The 21,387-nt window shown below is 40.5% G+C and overlaps 2 protein-coding genes across 3 annotated transcripts in view; both read right to left on the bottom strand.

Annotated features, from left to right (window-relative positions):
• Positions 1 to 581: 581 nt before the first annotated feature.
• Positions 582 to 9,693, bottom strand: pask (PAS domain containing serine/threonine kinase). Its single transcript, XM_006786578.2, has 21 exons — positions 9,225 to 9,693; positions 8,845 to 9,081; positions 8,442 to 8,665; positions 8,158 to 8,328; positions 7,905 to 8,039; positions 7,690 to 7,824; positions 7,351 to 7,513; positions 6,693 to 6,865; positions 6,479 to 6,608; positions 6,207 to 6,378; positions 4,800 to 5,032; positions 4,581 to 4,710; positions 3,522 to 4,075; positions 3,293 to 3,435; positions 2,993 to 3,160; positions 2,750 to 2,875; positions 2,505 to 2,639; positions 2,196 to 2,395; positions 1,770 to 1,903; positions 1,518 to 1,667; positions 582 to 1,218 (listed from the first exon to the last, which is right to left on the bottom strand). Exons 2-21 carry the CDS (start codon positions 9,047 to 9,049, stop codon positions 1,049 to 1,051), a joined length of 3,651 nt encoding a protein of 1,216 aa, XP_006786641.2. The 5' UTR covers positions 9,050 to 9,081; positions 9,225 to 9,693; the 3' UTR covers positions 582 to 1,048.
• Positions 9,694 to 10,222: 529 nt separating this feature from the next.
• kcnab1b (potassium voltage-gated channel subfamily A regulatory beta subunit 1b) overlaps positions 10,223 to 21,387 on the bottom strand; it is a 44,581-nt gene continuing 33,416 nt past the window's right edge. For both annotated transcript variants that reach the window (XM_006786576.3, XM_006786577.2), the window contains exons 9-15: positions 18,895 to 18,981; positions 14,809 to 14,894; positions 13,256 to 13,376; positions 13,083 to 13,177; positions 11,947 to 12,067; positions 11,737 to 11,825; positions 10,223 to 11,644 (exon numbers count right to left, since the gene is read on the bottom strand). In XM_006786576.3, coding sequence (XP_006786639.1) covers positions 11,555 to 11,644; positions 11,737 to 11,825; positions 11,947 to 12,067; positions 13,083 to 13,177; positions 13,256 to 13,376; positions 14,809 to 14,894; positions 18,895 to 18,981 — 689 coding nt within the window. In that variant the 3' untranslated portion in view covers positions 10,223 to 11,554. The remainder of the gene's footprint in view (positions 11,645 to 11,736; positions 11,826 to 11,946; positions 12,068 to 13,082; positions 13,178 to 13,255; positions 13,377 to 14,808; positions 14,895 to 18,894; positions 18,982 to 21,387) is intronic.

The following is a 21,387-nucleotide window of genomic DNA, read 5'->3' as shown; positions in this document are numbered from 1 at the left end:
TCATCAAGTCAACAGTCTAAATAGAGACTTTAGGGCACTTTTTGGCATTGCTTTCCTGCCCTGAGTTGCGATATGGTGCTCAATTCATGTTATCAATGTCATGAGTTAATCATTTTTAATTACAAAACATATTTTTAGATGAGAATCAGCATGGTGAATGCAATCAGGATACATAAAAAAAAAGTAAAGTCTGGGCTTTTTAAATGGTTCAGTGTTATTATAAGGACTTTTCAGGAACTCATATCTTCACAAATACACAGTGAAAAATAAATCTTCAACTTTATTGAAATAGCTGACAGTCTGTAGCTAGTGGGATGTACTCACGATGAAATATTTGCAGTACCACCCTCCTCTCTACTTTGAAATAACGTTAAAGTCTGTGAAGGAAATGGCAGCCTGTAAATAACAGCAGCTGTTAATCTGGCAGATTTAACACCAGCTGGGAACCTAATAAATGTGTCCCCAACAAGTACTGCAGTCATTTAGTGTTTTGGATATAAATTTAAGTAGCAGTTACCTGACTGAAGAGAACATGCTTGTGGCAATACATTTATTGATGTATAAAAATAAATAGATAAATATCAGATATTCTTACACTTTTAATTAAAATATACAAGAATATAACAATGAATATAAATTGCCCATTATTTAAAAAAAAAAAAAAAAAGCTGGATCAAGAGTTTCTTTAACTTTAATGAGTTTGTGTGATTTCTCTGAGGTAACAGGTTATAGTTGTTGTGTTTTTGTAGTAAAGCTGGGTGATACTTTAAACTGTCACAATTTATTTATTTTTTTGCTGCTTTAATTTTTCCTCAAACTGCAAAAAATAAATAAAACATTACATCCTGAACACAGAAACAAGCACAGTGTGACCGACCCATGATTAAGTCAGAAGTCTGTTTGTCTCATATTTAGTCCCGACAGCAGCGTCCCATCATGAAGGCACACTTCATTTTTCTTCAACATTTATATCTTTGTTCAGTGACTCCAGATAAAAAAGTTGATTTGACAGTTCGCATGAAGGCTTCACTTTGTTTAAGCAGAGTCTTTAATCCTCAACGAGGTACTTATGCAGCTCCGATTTCAGGGCTGCAATCTCCAACCTCTCATCCTCATCTTCCTCCTCGTCATCCTCAGGCAGAGTGTCATCCCCACTGCCTGAAAATGAGCTCTTCCCGATGTATGCCTTAGGACTGGATTCTTGGTGCTGCGGTAAACCTGATAAAAAGATCAGAGGCCCCAGTACATTAAAACATAGCTAACGATTGTCAACAAGGTTCTCAAACTGTGGTGCAGGTGGAAAAGGAAAAATATGAAGTTAAACTAAGCTGAATTTGTATTACATTTCAAGGGGAAAAAATATCAAAGTGGCCTGATGCTTATGCACTTATTTTATTGTTGCAGAGTGATGAGTATTAAGAGGTGTAAGGGATAAACTGTTTCCACCTCCTGAGGTGGGGAATATCCGAAAAGGTCTGACACCTACTAGACCAACAGTACCATTTAAGAGTACTCACAGCAGCTCAGATTTTCAGGAACCACCTCTGCCCAGGTGTACTCTGATAGAGAAATGGGCTGGCTGATCCAGGACTGCAGCAGCAGCTGGTCTAAATCCATTCTGTGAGTTGGGTTAGGGTCAAGCAGCCCGTGTAATACATCATCCAACTCTGAGAGAATACACAGAAAAACTTCAAAATCTGACTGGACAAAATCGTCTCTATAAACTCAAAGGATCATATTTTGTGAAATCACAACCAGCTGCTGTGTACCTGGAGAGAGATGATACGGGGGATTTAGTTTGGCATCCAGGATCTCACCCACGTCACAGAAGGGATTCTCGCTGAAAAGCAACGTATAGAGCAAAACCCCCAGAGACCACATCTCCAGCTCTGGACCCTCATAGCTACAAAAAGAAGCCCACTTATGAGAGAAGCCTACAATTATTAGCAAAGTTAATTCAGTGCTGATGGTATATTCTCAAAATTGTATACTCTAGAGCTCAATTCATGAGTTCAATGGGTCATAAATGTAATCTAGGACTGTAAAAATAACTCTTAACTAGACTCTGCAATCACATTCAATAATTTAAGTGACTTTTTTAAACAGAAGGATGCTATTTAACCTACATGTTTAATAAAATACATAAAAAAAAAAAAATAAAAAAAAAAGAGAATTAACAGATAGTGTATACTCACGGATTTCCCTGTAGCACCTCTGGGGAGCAGTACTCAAGGGTGCCACAGAAATTATAAAAGAGCTTCCCAGGAGTCATTATAGCAGCAGAGCCGAAGTCTATCAGTCGAATGTGAAAACATGTGTCAATTATGATGTTCTCATCTTTTATGTCCCTGTGAAGGATGTTCTTGGTCCTCAGATAGAAGACAGCTGCCACAATCTGCGAAGAGACAGACGCTGCATTTTAACAAAGAACAAATCAACACTTCATGTCACATTTATGAGCCCACTCTCCTGACACGGTTGTATTTTTCTGGCTGTGCGTGTACCTGTCTGAATATGTAGCTGGCAAGGGGCTCATCGAGCCTCGGCTGCATGTCTATAAACTCAAAAAGGTCCAAACCATCTCCGTGTTTCTCCATCACCATCTGAAAGTAACTCCCATTCTCAAACACCTCCAGCACCTAGTGACACCAACACAGGTGTATGATGTGAAGCAACACAGTTCACGATTAAAAACACATTATTTTGGAAACTTTGCGACAGGGTCATGTGATGCAAACCGCACAGCGACCTTAACGATGTTATGGTGCGTCACTCGGGTCAGTATGGCGATCTCCTGGCTCACTCGCCCTAACATTGGGTCGTCTACCCAGCAGTCGCTCACTATTCTGGCCTTGCTGATGAACTTCACAATCACCTGTAGGTTTTTAAAGTAGGTCATAAAGTCATCTTCTGCAAAAAAACTACATATACAAACAACAACACCCCCCCCCCCCCCAAAAAAAAATAAATAAATAAAAAAAACATTTCTTACTTCTTGCCCATCGCAGCGCCTTTCTGCCTTCCAGACAAATCCAAAGGCTCCTTTACCAACAGCTTTGATCGGCTTGTACTCTTCTTCAAACTGTCCATCACAGGCTTTAGACTGCTCGAGGTCCATGGTGGAGCGCAATGCTTCCCCCTGACTGGCCTCACCAATCCTCTTCATGAAGAAACGAGTAAATGATCACCAAGTTAAAAGCACAACCGCCTCTAATGAAGTTTAAATTAAAATATAAATAAGATAAAAACCATGCTTTATTGACCTAGACTTAAGATCATTACAGCCACTGACCTCTCCTAGACTGCCTGCTGTTTGGTCGTGCAGTGATTGATCCGTTTGTGACATCGCCCCCTGCTGGCTGAGTCTGCACATCCACATGCAGAAAATGGAGCTTCCGTCTGGGAGGTTAATCCCGCACACATCACACAGCACATCTGCACACAAGGAGAGAAAAATACTTGTTGCTTTGCATTAGATTTTTAGGAGGAATCTAAAGTACAGTAAACAGTTTAACACCAACCTATTCTTGTGCCGTCTCTGTGGTATCCACTTCCTTCAAATTGCCCCTCCACTATACATGTGGCATCTGAGGACTGGTTGTGTCCATACACCTTCTGTTTCTTGGGAGTAGATGTGGCAGGCATATCTGTTAGTGACTGAATCCCAGTATTCACTTGTTCACAGCCCTCTTGGCCCTTTCCTTGATGAATTGCAGAGACAGCTTCCCAGTGAACCTGCTCATCCTTATGCTTTTCAAGTTTTTCAGGTGATTTGTTTCTGGCCTCCACAGCAGCAACGTCCCCAGGCTCACTGGGCCCCGCTTCCTGGTCAGACAGCACCATGCATGGGGAGGGAGTCCGCAGGAGCTCAGCTGTATCGCATGATACCACAGAGTGTGGGGTGTCATTGTTGCCTCCTCCGCCACTGAGCAGCTCTATATTACCACCCAGGTCTAGCTCCGCTAGGGCCCGGCTAACCAGATCACCATTGCTGTTTAGGTCCAGAAAGACACTGGCTGTGTCCACTGCTTGGGCTGGATCAGAACCACCGTGTTCACAGAAGCCAGAAGAAGACCTAGGAAATTAAATTAGAAAAACCAAAACATTGTTACATGAATACATGAAAAATATATTCATAAAGGAAGGAAACGTCTGAAGCTGAAATAAGGAAAGAAATGAATAAATGTTTGACAGTGGAATCAAATACTGTATTAAAACACAGAGAAACACATCCAGGTGTTAGTATAGCAAATGATATGTGAAATGAATGTTTCTAGTTTTCTTTGAAGTCTAACTAAACAAAAAGGAAGCATACTCAATTGAAAAAGGCTTATACAGTTGAAAAAGGTGCTGACCCACTAAAGACGCCAAAAATATGAATGAGACAGCATTTCTAAGCTACAGGCTGAAACTTGTCTGTTTCTTCCTGCCATTGTGCGATATTTTAAAGTATGATATACGTAACTGCGAGCGCTGACATTCTCATTAGCATCTTTAGATTCTTTGAAGTTTCAACCAGGCACGTCAGAGGCTTTCAGGGCCTCATCTTACCCACACAACTGAAAAATCTCTCTCCTCACCGGCTCTCCATTGAGATGACTTCAAAGCTCGATTCCTCAAGCACAGAGGCAGATGAACGGTGATCTTTTCCTACATCAGAAGGTTTGTTGTTGATCTTATCAACAGCATGTTCATTCCCAGCAGGACAGTCTAGAGAAGAAGAAAAACATTCATTATACGTTGTATTTATAGCTGAGCTCCATTTATGTAAAGAAAACATCAGCAGAGCTACGTCACACCTGGGATATTCTCAGGGGCGGGTTCATCTTTTTTCTGAACTTCACTGCCCGGCTGCTGTTCTCTCTTTTGGTGCGATGGTTCAGTGGGAACAGAGCGGCAGGTGTCGTCATCTGGAAGTTCCACCCAGGTAAATGTCTTGAGGAGTGCCTGAGTAGTATCCACACTGTCTATCTGACTACAGCATGGTGCTACCTGAGCTGCTTCTTCCATCAGCTCTGCAGTGTTATTGGCCCTGAGGAAAGACGGGCCGTTTCAATCCAATTCTTTTCTTTCCATGCCAACACAAGAAAGCTACAGGCAAACTCCAACGGCAAATTATTTACTGAAAACGTATCTGAAGTCTCTCCTAGGAAATCAAAAATGTATACGCAAAACTGCAATCTATGTTGTGGATGTCTTGTTTTTTGGGGTTGCTGCAAGCATAAAACACAAAGCACTTCACCTTACAAGCACTGGTAATAGCATATAGAAGAACGAATGCCTTAACTCCCGGCTCATTTGTCCCTGCAGTTACATTTTTAGTGAGTGAATAAGTCTTTGCCTGTTTATTTCCCCCACAGGCTGAAGATTTAGGACTTATGCAAGTTTCTGTCTGCATGCTGTAAATTGTAAATGCTTAGCTTAAATAAAAGCTCAGTACTGAAATACATATTTTGTATAAAAGGTTGGTAAACAATAATATTCAGTTGGAACAACTTAACAATGTATTACTATTTCTTCAAATTATAAATAAGAGGCACTATATTAGAAATCTCTGCTTTTTTTAAATTTATTTTTTAAATACCAGGCATGCTTTGACATTATTTGTCCAACAGATGGCAAACAAGAGGCCTTTTAACACACTTAACCCACACTGAGATATTCCAGCATCACAATCATTCATGAATCAATCATGACTGTGAAATTTGGGGAAAACATTCCAGTCACAAAAGCTTTAGGAGTCTAATTCAGATACAAGTTTTAGGGGGGAAAACAATAACAACAGAAAGGACAGAAACAATAAGCAGTCACAGCTAATCTAAGAGGGGAAAATGTAATTAGTGTTTCAGTGTCTATTGAGTAGTTGGAGACACAGTGAGACCATCAGGCTTGACCAGTGAGGTGGAGTGCTTCCAGATTTACTGCAAAGCACATTAAATATACATGCAGCCTGCGGCTTTAAGGCACCTGATTGTCGCAACAGTAGCTTTTGTCTGTCTAGCATTTCAGAGTACACAAACTCATTCTGTTTAAAGTCTACAGTGAATTTGAATATCTGCTGGCATAAAACCTCCTGTCAGAATTAATCACCATCATATCCAAGGCTACTAAAAGCCTTGGATATGACTTACCAGATAAAATCATTGATACACATTAAAATCACGGAGCCTGTGAGCTGGACGATTTTAATGTGCCCGCGTACTTACGTAACCACACGTGTTGAGGTGATTACAGGAGGGGAGAGGGCCGACAGAGCGCTGCCCTGTTTATCCAGCATCGTGCTGGTGCCAGTGAAGATCCTGCCTCTCCCTGCTGAAGTCCTTTCCAGAGCTGCTCGGTGCACCATGGCCATGTCTCCTGCCACTAGTGAGGATGGGTCTAAAATTGAAATAAGAAACTATTAAGTGATGCACAGTGCAAACAAATAATACTGCATGACAGGTAAAAAAATAAGTACCTTACATATTCCAACACTCACCATATTTTCCTGATATCCTGGATGCTGCAGGACTTTTAGTGGCCTCTGCATGAGAATCAGAGAAGGATCTGGCCTTTCTGTCAGAGTCCGACATCCACCCATAGAAACCGGGCATCAGGAAAGTGATGTTCTATAGATAACAAAACAGCAATATCTATGAGGATTGGATGGTCCTCAGTCCAAACATCCACATTCAGTGGTTACATTGGCTGACCTTCCCCAGCAGCTCGTCCTTGCTGTAGCCAAACAGACTGAGGGCCAGGTGGCTGTGGATGCTGATGATAGAACCATCAGTGTGGAGCAGAAGGAGACCGCTGACAGGAGCAAACACCCAAACTGTTCCAGAGTATTCTAGGGCTGGGCTGACAGTGCTGTCCACATTGACGTCTGTGAAAGTCCAAGCGTACGTTCAAAGTGCACAATTAGTGCACAATTAGTTAAAGAAAACATAAGTGATATATAAAACCAGATGACATGGGTGGGTGGGGGGGGGGGGGGGTATTAGTGAATTCACTGCCTTAAAACACAAACATCAGACCTGAGGATACTAAACAACAAGTGTTCACTATAGTGGACATAGACACGGCATGAAAAAGGCCACTAACATTAAAGCTGCCTGAAAGCTGTCAATGCAAGCACCATATCTGATCTGTAAGGGCCATATTAGTACATTTCCAACTTTAAATTGTCCAGGAAAAGCCCCAAAATGTAAAACCTACACCTCTATTGGACTGCAAGAAGTTTAAATGTTAATTGGAGTGTACAGCACAACATTGTGTGGGTGCATAACCCACACACCCAGTGGGTGCACAACAGTGAGTGTGTTTTTAATCTATTGGTCATACCTTTGTCTTACAATTTAAGCCAACTACCTGATGAGGATGACATTTCAAGGCTGTCATTGAGGTGTATGTAGCCAGTCCCATTAAGCTGGTGTTGGGGTTTCCCACACTGCACCGCCCCTTGAAGTTTAACGCACAGCGGGACTGCTGCACCTTCTCTGCTTCTACCACACACTCGCTGAACCCTCAGCATCTGAAAGCAGATAGAAAAAAATTGTACTACAGAAACATTTAAAAAGGGATATAATTTTCTTTTTATCCATGCCACCAAAATGTCAGAGCAGCACATTGATAAAAAGGGTCTCGGAAGCAGAGGTTAAAATTGCGAGTTTTCCTTAGCTGAGCAGAACAGTTCAAAAGTGTGCTTACTTTGGGCAGTGCATGACTGCGGAGGGGGATTTGTAAAGAGGGGATTAGCTCCTTCACAAAAACTCCTTTTAACTCCTCGGGATGATGGTATCCATGGAGATGGGCAAATGCCAAATCACAGGTTAGGATTCTGCCCTGAAAGTGACAAATGTACACGTCTATGACTAGACATTACTTTACATTTGTAAAAGAATGCTAAATAAGGGTGTACTTACATCTCTTGAGAAGGACAAAAAGGAAGACATCCTTTCTACATTTTCCATCACGAGAAGGAGGTGCTCTTCATTCTGTGATTGTCTGTAGGTGTACACTGACACTGGCACCTCTCCAGATAAAGTCAGGGCATCCACCTGCCAAAACACAAACAAACAAAGAAAAAAACCCCAAAACAAATGAAATGAATAAATCTCTAGTGTAGATTAAAGAAATCTGACTCAATGGCTCATGCTGTTTTAAGTCATTTCATACCACTTTTCCAGACGCTGCTACAACAGTCCCATCGACTAGTGGAAAATCCTCTTCCAGTGCTTCTTCCAGGACCTGACTGGTTTTCTTTAAGAGGGAGGGCAGATTTTTTCCAATGAGCTCTTCAGTTGTGCGCTCAAACAGCTTGCAGGCTTGTTCATTTGCTGACAAAACCTGAAATTAAAATAAATAAATAAATCATAAAGTAAGCAGTTCATACAGTTGAAATGCTGGTTATCCTGTGCTGTGAAGCAACCTCCCTCCACATTAAGTCAACAACACAGTACCTTTTTAGTTTTATGGTTGACAGTTAGAATGACTTTGTTTGGGTTGAAGGCAGAGGGATACCCCGGCAGGCCAAAGTCACCAGACATTAGCTGACTGAAGAGCATCTCCTCTCTCTCTGACATAGTAGACAAGTGTGGCAAGGAACCAGCTTGAGAAGAAGGAAGCAAACTACACATCTGGCGGTTTTTTGTGGCCACAGAAGATCCAATGTCAAAATGGTCACCTGTAGGAAAAAGTGGTGTTATAAGCTGATTTAAATACAATCTATTCCCCTTAGTTTAAGAACACAAACCAATCAAAACCGTCAGTGATGGGGGTGGGGGTGCCATATCAATACTGACTTGATATGAATTTATTAGCGCAGCATTTCTGTTGGTTATAATGAACACAGCTGAAATTTACCTGTCAGGGAAGCCGGATCATAACGACGCTGAAAGGCTAAAAGCCTCTCCTTGTACAGAGGTCTGCGAGTACACGGGTAAGACCTGTTCAGGTCAAAGTCATCTTCCAGGTGACCAGACGAGAAGTCGGGAACCACACAAATAGTTTGTCCTTTAACAACGACGCTTCCGGAAGCCGCAAAACGATTCTCAGTTGACAGCGACATTGTTGCTGTTATGTAGCTCGCGTTGATAATAGCTGACGCAAGTATAAATGACAGAGAATCAGTGGTTGCAGCAATTACAGCTTAATATCACAGGCTAACTTTGCAGTTTATGCAACAGGACATGATTTATTGATAATATCTACGCTGCTCAGATACTGCAGCATTCAAGACTCACCTCAGCTCGTTTCCTAGTTGTTAGGCACGGCTGTTTGAGTTAATGCCAGTTGACAAGGTAACGTTACCTGCACTGCGCACTGTGGCTAACTAGCCATTTGCTAACTTGCTACTGCAAGTTAGCAATGAAATTGTTAGCGCTGCTAACAATTTCACTGCTGCACGGTCAGTTCTGATTTGTGTTAAATTACCGACGTTTTAGGCTATACCCGGAGTCGACGTCAGCATCCAAGCAAGTCAGCCTCGGTTAAAAGTACATTTTATTAACGTGATATTATTTCGCTCAATGCGACAATGTCTTTTGTAAACCGCGGGCTTCAAGCGTCAGTGGAGTAGACGATTTCAGGACGTCCTCTGGAGCCAATCAAACATCCAGCTACGAACCAGGAAAAGTTCATTGGATAATTAACCCGGAACAGCCCGCCTTTGTTACCATGGCAGCACAGTCACGCAAAAATAATTACTGCTGCATTCAAGTGGAGTGTGAATAATCGAAGTAAAGGGCTTCACGTAAACGGTCTCTCTCTCTCACACACACACACACACACACACACACACACACACACATATATATATATATATATATATATATATAGATCTATCTCTCTCTCTCTCTCTCTCTCTCTCTCTCTCTCTCTCTCTCTCTCTATATATATATATATATATATATATATATATATATATATATATATATATATATCTTGACATGTCGTCTCCACGTAATCGCACGCAAACGCACACAAAATCAAAGACTGGCTTCCCTCCTCTGGAAACAGGAAAATCGCATTAGCATGACAAATAAAATAAAAGAAATGAAATACTGTAAATGAATGAGTAAATTAAAGCTTATGCAATTTCTAGAGGGAAAATATTATCATTATTTTAATATAAAGCGAGAAAATCTAAATTTACGCTAAGGGAAAATAAATACATAAATAACTAAAACAAAACAAAACAAACAAAACAGAAGCATGAGATTATTTTGTTTAAATTGCAGTTTATATTCTAAGTAAGGGAACAATATTTGATGTATTGACATTTGTTTAAAAAAAAAAACCTAAGGCATCCATAACATCAATAGAAAAATAATTATATGCATTTAAAACATATCACATCAGAATGATTAACTTTTTTTATTTTCATGTATCTGATGAACAACACCAAAGTACATGTCTGAACAAACATAACAAAGATAATCCCATTACATAAAGCTGGCATCTGGGAGAAGTTGGGCAAAAATTCAGCAAGTTCCAGGTGCAGTTACTGCAGGGGTCCATATGGTGTCATTTTTTCATTTTATTTATTTTTTCTCTTCACTAGCTACATGGCTTTTTGTTTGTTCAATTCACAAGCACCCCCTTAGACTAGACAAATGTTTTAGTCACAACAAAAAACAAAGTTAAACGAATCGGACATGATTACTACTGACAGGAAGTCCAGCAGAGAACAAACTGAAAGGGGTCAAAGGGACGCAGTAGGAAAGTACCCTCTGAGGTGCTTTTGCATAAGTGAAACTGACCAAAATAAAAAATAAAAAAAATATAAGGAGGCAGAAATCTCATTCTGACATAGCTGCTTATTAAGGATATATATTTATATATAACAGTCAGTACAGATGTTTTGAAACATGTTTTTGTTAGAATTAGCTCTCATGGTATTAGCGAAAAATGCTGTGACCAGAATTTCAGTTCATTCAGTACTGAAACAGTTTATCATGATGACGGACCAGCTCCAGCTGCAACCACAACTGTTCATCCAGTTTGCTGACACCAGGCCCAATTTTTTTTGCACTCCAAAACACATCTAGTACATTTGACTTCTGTAATGCATACATTTTGATACATATCCTCTTTTGCTTTGCAGTTGGTGTACTTACTGAGCTTTATGCAATGCTTATGGGGTAGCATTTCCTCTAAGTTTTTGTTTCACCTACACTGAGAATAATTTGAACAAACAGTATGTTGAAATTAAATAATGTTTTGCTTCTTCTGAATTTGTGGTTCAGCGCCTCCTGCAATGTTTGTAAGAGTGGAAGAAGTTTTCACACTAGCAATTATCTCACTGGATCCTTTGTCTTTGTTTTGTTTACTCCAGTGGCTGGCTACTTTAGCTGTAGCATGCATGCTTTGTCAAGTAGCTCACTTTACGCTAATGAGTACTGGTTGAAGGAGCAAAGCATAACACATTACATAGTCACACAAACACACACACGCACACACATACATAGTCATACACACACACAAGCATCTTGGGCACACCCTGTGGTGCCATGGCTGTGAAAAGTGAGCTTTGATAAGCTTTGGGAGCATAGTTCACTAAAACATGTCCATCCTAATGGTGGTAGTCTCTTTTACTATGTGGACGGTTGCCTAGTATATGATCCACCTCTGAGGCGATGCCTGCTGTCATCTTTGGAATCACCTAAAATGAACATGACATAGGAAAAATATGTCATGATAACGCAGTGCCTCAAGACCAGCTAATGAAGAGATTACACTGACATGATGTTGTACCTGAATGGCTCCAAGGTTCTCTGTGAGCTGGCTTGGACTGGAGGACCCCAGAAGCACTGAGCTCACTCCCTCGTTCCTCAGGCACCAGGCTGAAGATCAGAGAAAGGAGAAATCTCAGACTTGCAATGAGGTATCAAAGGAGAGAGAACTTCCAAAGACATATATTTGCTTTGACAAAAAATAAAAGTTTAAGCAGACGCTATCTGTTACCTATGGCTAGCTGTGGCAAAGTGCATCCAAGCTTCTCCGCAATATGAGCCAGCTCTTTTAGTTTGGCTTGCTGTTTTCTCCCTTCCTCACTCACGATTTTCTCTCTCAACCACTGGTATGGCTACAGGAGCAGTGAAAGCAGATGTGTTAGATTTACATGCAAAGATAGGCAGATGATTATTCAGTTCTTGTATTGCTGGATTTTTCTGTTGCCTTTGACACAGCTGATCATAGTATCCTGACTGAGAGATGTATAACTTCACTTAACATCTCTAGATAAGGTCTGGATTTGTTCCCTTTCTGTCTCTCTCAGTTGCTTCTGCTAATTTTGTGTCCTCAATTAATGAAACTTTATTAATCCTGCAGGAATTTCTTACATTATGTGGTTGACTGCTCCCACACACAAATAAACATTAAACAAATAAAACATTCACTCTATTAAAAAAACTTCATTAATCATAAATACAAAATATATTAATTAATAATAATTAAAAAATAACATTAAAAAATTAAAAACATCCTGATTTCTATGGAGACCATAAGGTGCTTCTGCACTTTTCTTTTCTCAACCTAATGTGCACCCCTTCCCACCTCCCCTCTGGTATCCTCCTTTGAGTGCTGTGCAGTCTTTTTCCACTTTATCTTGTGGTGTACCCCAAGGTTCACTCCTGGGGCCTATCTTTTTTGCCTTGTATATACTTCCACTTGGAAACATCCTGAGTGATTCTGAAGTCTATTATGCAGATGATAGCCACCTGTACATGCCATTTAAACACCAGAGTGTAACCAAATTATTATCCTTCAGGACCGCATTAATGTTATAAAGAACTGGATGGCAGCAAATTATCTATCTTTAAATAGACAAAGTGAATTTCACTTCTCATCGATGCCACCTGACAACTTTGTTCTCAGAGTAACTGAGAATCTTGGGCTCATTTCATCTTTAATTCTCCCATCTGTGAGAATTCTGGCTGTTCTTTAGTTTTGATAAGCTAAACATGGCCTGTCTCAAATACACTGTCTCACTGTGAAATGGAAATGATCATACCTACTTTTAGTTTGTTTAGTTTGAACTGACATTGTCCCCAATATCAGTTCAAATATGTAGCACCACAGAGGTCAAATTTAACCTGTACCTTCATCGAGGCCCTGGAGGATTCTGGGATACCATTCTCGTACTTTCCTGTGATGATCCCGCAGGCCAAAGGTGACCAAGAGACCACACCCACACCTGCAAGATCACAGTCACAATTAAGCAACAAGCAAATTAGGCAAATTTGATATTCAGAAAAATTTCCTTAAGACCTACCTATCTTATGGTAGAGCTCTGGAAGATGAGTTTCCACTTTTTCCCTCTGGAAGAAATGATACTCTGCCTGTTCACACACTGGTGGGATGAGATTGAACTGCCTGGCCACAGAATATGCTTCCTAAATGTGGAGCGGACAGAATGATGAGAATGGCAGAAAGTGATAAGGTAATGTGTAAGACTGACTCTTTGTATTTAATGACTTTTATCGCTCCGCTGTTCTTTGTATAGCACAAGGAAACTGCACATCTTTCACAGCGCTGACAGCTTCAGCAACAACAACAAAATTTAGACACTTTAGTCACTGAACTCTGTTCACATTTGTTTATCCATGCAAAACATCACATGTGAGGCTGATCATCAGAGTCAGTGGTCAGTCAGTTTCAACACTATGTTTTTTTTTTCTTTTTAGCCAAGCACATCCTAACCAGGGTTATTGTAGTAAATTAAACAAAAAGCTTCAACTAAAGTGTGAAGTTAGCAGAAATAAATTATAAACTATAATAACTGAAACAATGTTATGTACTCACAAAACTATCTAAAAGATTTTCTTTTTTTTTTAAATATAAAGGATATTTTCATAGTTTTAGTCATTGTAAATGGTACATCTATTTATTTAGACTTCAGCTAATTTAAAAACTACCTTCAATGAGTGATGCATTTATATTGTAATATCTATTTTGAATGGGAAATTTCTGCCCCTGATAAAACACTCTTTACATTTTTTAATGATTAAGAAAACTGAGGTTACCACAAGATAACACTGAGGATTTTCAACACAATACAAATCAAACCACTGTGGAAATGAACTGAAACAAAACTAAACTGGACATGGAAATTGAAACAAGTAAATAAATAAATTAATGAAATCAAATTTAAATTAAAAAAAAAATTATTATAAAATATATAAAACATAAAAGTGATGCAAGTAAAGTTTATAGAGAGCACTGCATGTCTCTGTCTGATTTTTCCATTGTATTCATGGTCAAAAATCATAACAGGGATTAAAAAGAATCTGATGTACTCTCACTGGCCAATTCATTAGATACACCTGTTTAACACCTTGTTAATGCAAATATCTATCGGCCAAATCACATGGCAGCAATGTAATGTATTAAGCATGTAGATCTGTTAAGCTTACCAGCTGAAGTTCAAACTGAGCGTCACAATGAGGAAGAAAGGTGATTTAACTTTCTTTGAGCATGGCATGGTGGAGTTTTTCAGAAACTTCCAATCTACTGGGATTTTTCCCACACAGCCATCTGTACATTTTACAGAGTAGGTCAAAAAGAGAAAGCATCCAGTGAGCAGCAGATCTCTGTGTGAAAAATGCCTTATTGATGCCAGAGCTCAGAGGAAGATGGTCAGACTACTTCAAGGAAGTCAACAGAAACTCAAATAATCACTGGATTCCACCCATGAAGGCAGGTTTGAAGACAAAAGGGGTTTTAACCCAGAAAGGTGTAACTATCGAAGTGACCAGTGAGTGCATATCAACCTATTACGCCTATTCATTTTTAAAATAAATACTCTGTCCTCTGTCTGTCACTCACCATGATCTCCATGGCAGACCACCGTGATGTCCCCCAGTACATGGCCATCCCCTGGTTGATCACATGTGTCATTGCTCTGACTATCTCTGCAAACATTAAAGAGCAGATATGTGCATCATCAATAACTGAACAGTGAATGGAGCCATGCTAGAAATTTGAGAGGTTGTCTCAACAGCTTAACTTGCATTATTTTCACATTATAACATAGAAATTATATTACAGCAATACTAAATTCAGGTTTTTTTTTCTCATCAGGTAATAACGCAATTATGAGAAGACTTGCAGGTTCAAAGAAGATTCCAAGAGCTTTAAAACTTGAGCCTTCGGTAAAACTGCAGGACAGTGAAAAAGATAAGTGGATCCTTGAAGTGTCCAGCCTCTTCTTTTAAACCCATGTGTGAGTAGATATTGTTTGCTGGGGTCACACTACTTAATGAGACCAAAGGCTGCAGGGCTAAAAGACTCAGCTGCCTGTGCCGTGGAGGAAACCACAGGAAAAATACTGAAGGGGCTGAAGTCAGCAGAAGCGGCCTTCAGTGGTTTGTGTATTTGTGTCTCAGAATGTGGCAGGAAAGTAGCGGTTTTTGGAAAAGTGGAAGAGTTAAATAGTTTTTAGTAAAACCCCTGCGAAGTACTTTTTCAAAGGATATCAAACACATGAAGAGAAACAGCTATTATTCTGAATGTGTGTGCGTTAAATGCTACACGCAAACTTTCTAATTACTAAAGAAACCAAAGGCAGTGTGATCAAGTAATTCATGAGATTATTTTCAGTCTGTAAAGAAATTAATAAACCATCTGCCACCTTAGTACAATGCTGCATGCAAAATGTGAAGCAGAAAGGCTGGATATGAGGGTGAGGAGATGAGAGCGCAGAGTGTGATTAAAAAAAGAGCGATTCCTTTTCATCAGTAGTTTTCTCTCTGTAGACCAAAATGTAGCTTTGTGAGAGACAGAGAGCAAGTGTGCATGTGGGTGAAGCAGGTGGGAGGGTAGAGGAATAACAGTACATCTGCTCCAAAAGGGATGGAGGGAGGAAGGAAGGGAGGGATTTGAAGGGATGTAAAGATAGAAGGAAAAAAATGCTGTGAACCATGTAGCAACCTCAGAGGCACACACAGTTAATAACAGTTTGCAAATACACGTATAATCCATCTCAATGCCGAGAGGGGAAAAAAAAAAGATGACACCTTGATTCATTGAAACGTTCAAGTCTTAACATAAAGTTTCTTGCCACAAGGGCTCGATGAGTCATCAGCTCCAACAGCAGATGCCACACTGGTCCTGTGCTCAGGTGAGATGTGCTGCAAACACCATTGACACCCCACTCACAAAAAAATAGAAAAAAACACACCGCAGTGTTTTCCTGGAGGGTGATGTGGGTGAAGCTGTGGGCAAAAACACGCAATGAAGAGCGCACATGTGAAAAAATGAATGTATGACCTCATTGACTGATTGCATTTGCACAAATATGCAGAAGCCAATTAGCCTTGCACGCAAAGAATGGAAACAGAGGAAAAGGGATACAGAAACAGGCTCTGCGCAAAGCTAACAAAATCCAACTAACGCATCTCAAAGCACTCTCATTAGTACAAAAACATATCAAACTTAAAAACTGCTTGGCTGCTAGCCAGAGTTAATCAGCAACACACCCCAAGGTCTGGAACATTGGCCAGCTTCAGCCGGCAGGTATCACAGTGCAGCACAGAGGGTGTAAGAAAGCCTCCAACTCCCACTGATATCCATATTTGTCTAGGCAGGTATCTCTGAGGATGTCATTTCAGAGAGTTTCTTTATAGTGAGGCGTCTAACAGCGGGGACGTAGAACACAACTAAAAATATTGCTCATTTATGGAAATATGTCACATCACAGGAGATTGTCAGTGACAGATGAGACCCGTTCTAAGTTATACGGCTGTGGAAAAAAAGCATGGGGAAAGAAATAATAAAGATACGTTTAGCAATGCTGAGTAGGTGAGATCATTTTCCATGCTCTTCTTCTGTAATGAACAGTTGAGGAGAGAGAGGTGATGTCCTGGCACTTTGCATTGCTAGCTAAGGGGTTCATGTTCAGTGTGCTGTGGCGGTTTCATTTCATTTGCTCTCTAGAGAATAACACTCGGCTGGAAGGACTGATATAAAATCATTTTACTGATGCCATGTCTTCTTCGCTGCTCTGTCTGTCTGCCTCTGCATTCTGTTCTTTATTCAATTGGTCTGGGGTATTTTCATATTCAGCTTATTGAATGGCTTCACTCCTCTCTCAAATCAAATGTGATTCTGAGTGACTGGGTACCAATGTTACGGCTGGATTTGAGCGAGTTATTCTGCGAGCTACCCATGTACCTATTCATTCAATGAATTGACTGTGGCACACACGCCCCTCCTTCGAGAACCTTCTTGTCATATTCAGCTGGAGAAAAACTCACATAGCGTCTCATCACTTTGACAGCTGCTCTAGTAAAGAGCAGTCAGAGAAAGGGGAGACAGAGTCTTCCGTGAAGGAAGAAGTTGGATATTTGCAGCACGCACTTGGTCTGTCCCTGCTGTTGGACTGGATATGAGCCAAAAAGAAAGAAAGAAAAAGACAAAAGAACAAGCAGGGAGACAACACGGGTGCAGAAAAGCATGACTCGATGGGAGAAGAAAAGCAATGATTCTAACAAAGGCAGACTCTGCAGCCATGACATCACTTTTTATTGGTCCCCATGGGGACGCAAGCTGTCTCACACAAAGTCGGAAGCAGTTAAAGTCACAAAAACAAATGCAAACACAGATGGATGCAGATACACCTGTTCAGTGGCATATTTGAAACTACAGTGCTGTTTTGCTGTTTGGTGTTTTTGCTGTTGATGCAGTTAAGGCTTTAGCAGCATGATGTTGGAGTGTCAGTCACGGAGAGATCTGCTAAACAGTCCCTTCATGCACGAGGTTCATCCTCGCTCCCTCACTCTCAAGTTTTTAAGGATGACTGATACCCTAACAATGATTTAGAAGGGTAGCCATGCTCATTTGTATTAAATTATGAAGCAAACAAGACCGATTTCTCTCACTGACTAATGGGCCAAATGTGCTGCAGAGGTGATAAAAGCCTGCCTGCTTTGTCTACCTATCATTACATTTGTCAGGATATATTTTTCAGCTGACGTCTCTCTCTCTCTGTTCACTTCCTATCATCTTGTCAGACTCTCAATCAGATCACAGTTCTTGACATGAGCTGAAGAGACTTCATCTGCAGGGGGCAAAAGACTAAAAGGTTTGATAGAGAAGGCTGCAGGGTCTGCCTGCTAGTCACCAGCCACTGGTACCAGTGACAGCAAGGACCCTGGAACGATCGCTATGACAGACCGGCCTCCCACAGTCTGTTGGCTCCCACGGGTGGAAGCGAAGGGGGAACGAGGAGGGGGGTAAAGAGGAAAGAATGGAAAATATTTCAGTGAGATCAGGGCGCTTCCATCCTTTCACTCAAATACTACCTGTGGTTTGAGAGTTTGTGTGGAAAGACAGAAAAGGGGCTCAAGTATCTGTGATGCCCACATGGCAAGGGAGAGATAATAGAGTAAGAAACTGGAAGTGTCTAAAAGAAATAAATGGTGGTAACATAAGGTAGATGTGTGGGAAAGGAAGTGCAAGAGTGTTAAAGAAAAATAGCACTCAGTAGGGCTTGTATCTAGTGAGACCAACCCAAAAATACACCAGCTTCCCCCATAGGGGCCGGATAATCCTGCTTCTGAAGAGCAGGGAGGGCTGGGAGCGGGTGCAGTTTGGAGACCCTGTGGAAGCTAGCGATCCCGCTGAGACAGAAGAGAAATAGAGGGAGACTGGTGGACTAAAATAGAGGGAAGAGAGACGAGGAAAGATTGTCATATTACTTCTAATATGTTCAGGGATATGTCAGAGGAAAAACACATAAACCTGACTGCAAAAACAAACCCCCCTTTTGGTCAAAGCCAAAGGCCGCCGGTCCAGTACGGGCAGCGGCTTCATCAGAATTTCTCACCCTCTCATGTTACAGAACAACATGTATTGTCGCTGACTTAACTCCCCCCCAACAGCCCCATGAAGTCTGTATTGGCAATCACTTACCCTCCATGGGGGTATTTGTGTCTGTCCGGTTGGCAAAGACCACATCCACATACTCGAGTTGCATCCTCTGGAGGGAGCCCTTTAAACCTAGAGTGAGAAGACATATGGCAGGTTTAGAGAGAGAGAGGTTTGGGTTCTAATAAAAGAAGACAGTTAATAGGAACCATGAGTCCTGGGTGTCCTTCTTATAATGGTGAAATAAATGGGCATGTGCAAGGATACATAGAGTGTGACCTACATCTGCAGAAAAGAGAGATCATTTTTTATTTTCACTTTTTAGCCAACACCGCGACAGCGACATGCTTAGCTGGTAGGGGTGCCAGCTTCAAAAGAACAAGGGACATTCAAATGCATTCAAAAGTCACAGTTATGTCAGGTAAAAGGCAAAAAATAATAATAATAATAAGGTGAAGTGGCTCCTGGGGGGTTTGAGCTCAACATGTTCGTAAACATGACAAAGTGACAGTTGGCCACATGTGACTCAGAGCCTTCCAGCTGCATCTGGCCTGCTGCAGCTTTTGATCCAGCTCGCGTTGCATTCAAGTTGTCATATTCAGTCTGGTTTACCTGGTATGTACAAATTATTTTTTGGCAAACCAACAAAATGCTGCTTACCTACAAGCCTGCAGTACACCCAAGCAACACAAAACAAAACAAACAAACAAACAAAAAGTCCTCTGTCACTTCATCGACTAATCCAATGCCACATCACCCACAGACAAATAATATGATTTCTGACTGCCGAATTTAATAATAGATGATTTACTGAGGGATAGTTTATGAAGATGTAAATTCTCAGTGTCCCACATACCAGGTAATGATCCTGATTATTTGGGGAGCTGATATTCCAGGAGGCTTTGTGGCCATTTAAAGACAAAGCACACGGCTCAGTTTTTGTTTTCAGTTTTGTTAATTTGCTTTCGTCGTGGCCGTCATCCTGACTTGCTGCAGCAGGAGACGGCTCCAGTTGCAGTAATATAATAATTAGCTATGGTAGTACTCTGTATGTTCCAGTAAATATTGACAGTGTGAGCATGAGTGCTAAACAGATGATTGGAATAAGCCATAATTTATATCAATAGTCTTAGTGGCACATTGCAGTGTCAAGATTCACATAGTTAAACCTTTGGATGTTTTTGGTGCCCTTTTGTTTTAATAAAATAAGAAAAGATAATGTTTGAAAGAAAATTTGAAATGAAAATGCTGATTCGTTATACTTCAGGGCTTAACAGGCTGGTAATTAAGAGATGTGGGTCCAAATGCAGGACTCAGGTAGTCAGAAATAAGTCTAAGCAGAATCCAGAACCCAGAGAATGACAAAGTCCAACCAGAACACAAAACAAGAAAAGATTAAAGATCCAAACAAAAAACATGAACACAAACATGGAACTAACACAGACTAGCTGACAGGCATTAAAAGGGGGACCTAACTCAAAAGATGAATTAGTATGGTGTCTAAATGTAACACATGAATTATTTTAAACTATATCTTCTGGCACTTTGGTTCTAGCAGCCTATTGCAAAAATACATATTATGAATACACAATCCAATTCCTTTAGTTTAATCTAGAAAAAAATGCCAAAGATAACAGTTTCACAGACATAAAACTGTATTATGTATTAAAACTGTACAGCAGATGAACAGTATCTGAAAGTCATGTCCGGTCAGAAATAGACTCAGTGGAAGAGTGGCTGCCAAGATGGGAAACGGGGAGAAAAGGCTATGATATATCTGAAAATCAGTAGCAACAGGTCTTATGGAGTAAATCCAAACTTTTTGTTCAAACCATCATCACTTTGTATGGAGGACATCAGGATAGAGGTGTAACAGTGAGTGTTTACAGCCATCTGTAAAACACGCTGGAGGCTCAGTCATGGTTTGGGAATTCATTTCACTTCATTTTGTAAAACTTACCAAAACTGACAGCACTGTGATTTTTATTCACAGTGCAATATCATCTGGCATCTGATTGGCAGTGGCTAAATTTTGTGTGTGACAGTGAATGATGATGCCAATGCTGTTCACTCACAAAGTTTGATAGCTTTACTTAGCACTTTACTCTGATTTCTAAAAATCAAACATGCATATAAAAGATCTATAGAACACATTGCTCACTTCACAGGAATAGCTGTAATCAATACATATTTTCTAATTTAATTACTGTCACAACTACTCAGCTGTACGTTTTATGCACCTGCCACCATTTTCACTGCACAAACAGGAATCAGTTTGATTCGAAATTGTAATTTATAAGATTCAGAACTATTTTCAGAGTTAATCACTGTCAAACCAAGCTCACAGGCACCTTCTCTTGGATAAAAAAAAACACCTGTGCAATCCTTTCTTATTGTTACATAAATAAATGCTGCTGGCAGCTGGTGGAGGAACCAAACAATTCAAAGCCTAGAGCCTGATCAGAAAGACGAGGGATCAGAGGAAAGGTCGCACTCAGTATTTGTTAGAGGAGTAACACTGTATGCTGAGGAGAGGAT

This window comes from Neolamprologus brichardi, chromosome 18 (assembly GCF_056152115.1).
Source record: "Neolamprologus brichardi isolate AB-2024 chromosome 18, ASM5615211v1, whole genome shotgun sequence".
Classification (NCBI taxonomy): domain Eukaryota; kingdom Metazoa; phylum Chordata; class Actinopteri; order Cichliformes; family Cichlidae; genus Neolamprologus; species Neolamprologus brichardi.
Note: the sequence above shows the minus strand (reverse complement) of the source record. Positions and strands in the feature narration are given on the sequence as shown.

Coding starts and splice junctions, on each gene's coding strand:
- pask (XM_006786578.2), bottom strand. CDS start 9,049: ATGTCGCTGTCAACTGAGAATCGTTTTGCGGCTTCCGGAAGCGTCGTT. Junction 7,825..7,904: donor TTTTGTCCTTCTCAAGAGAT/GTAAGTACACCC, acceptor TGTCACTTTCAG/GGCAGAATCCTAACCTGTGA. Junction 2,640..2,749: donor CGCACCATAACATCGTTAAG/GTCGCTGTGCGG, acceptor TGGTGTCACTAG/GTGCTGGAGGTGTTTGAGAA.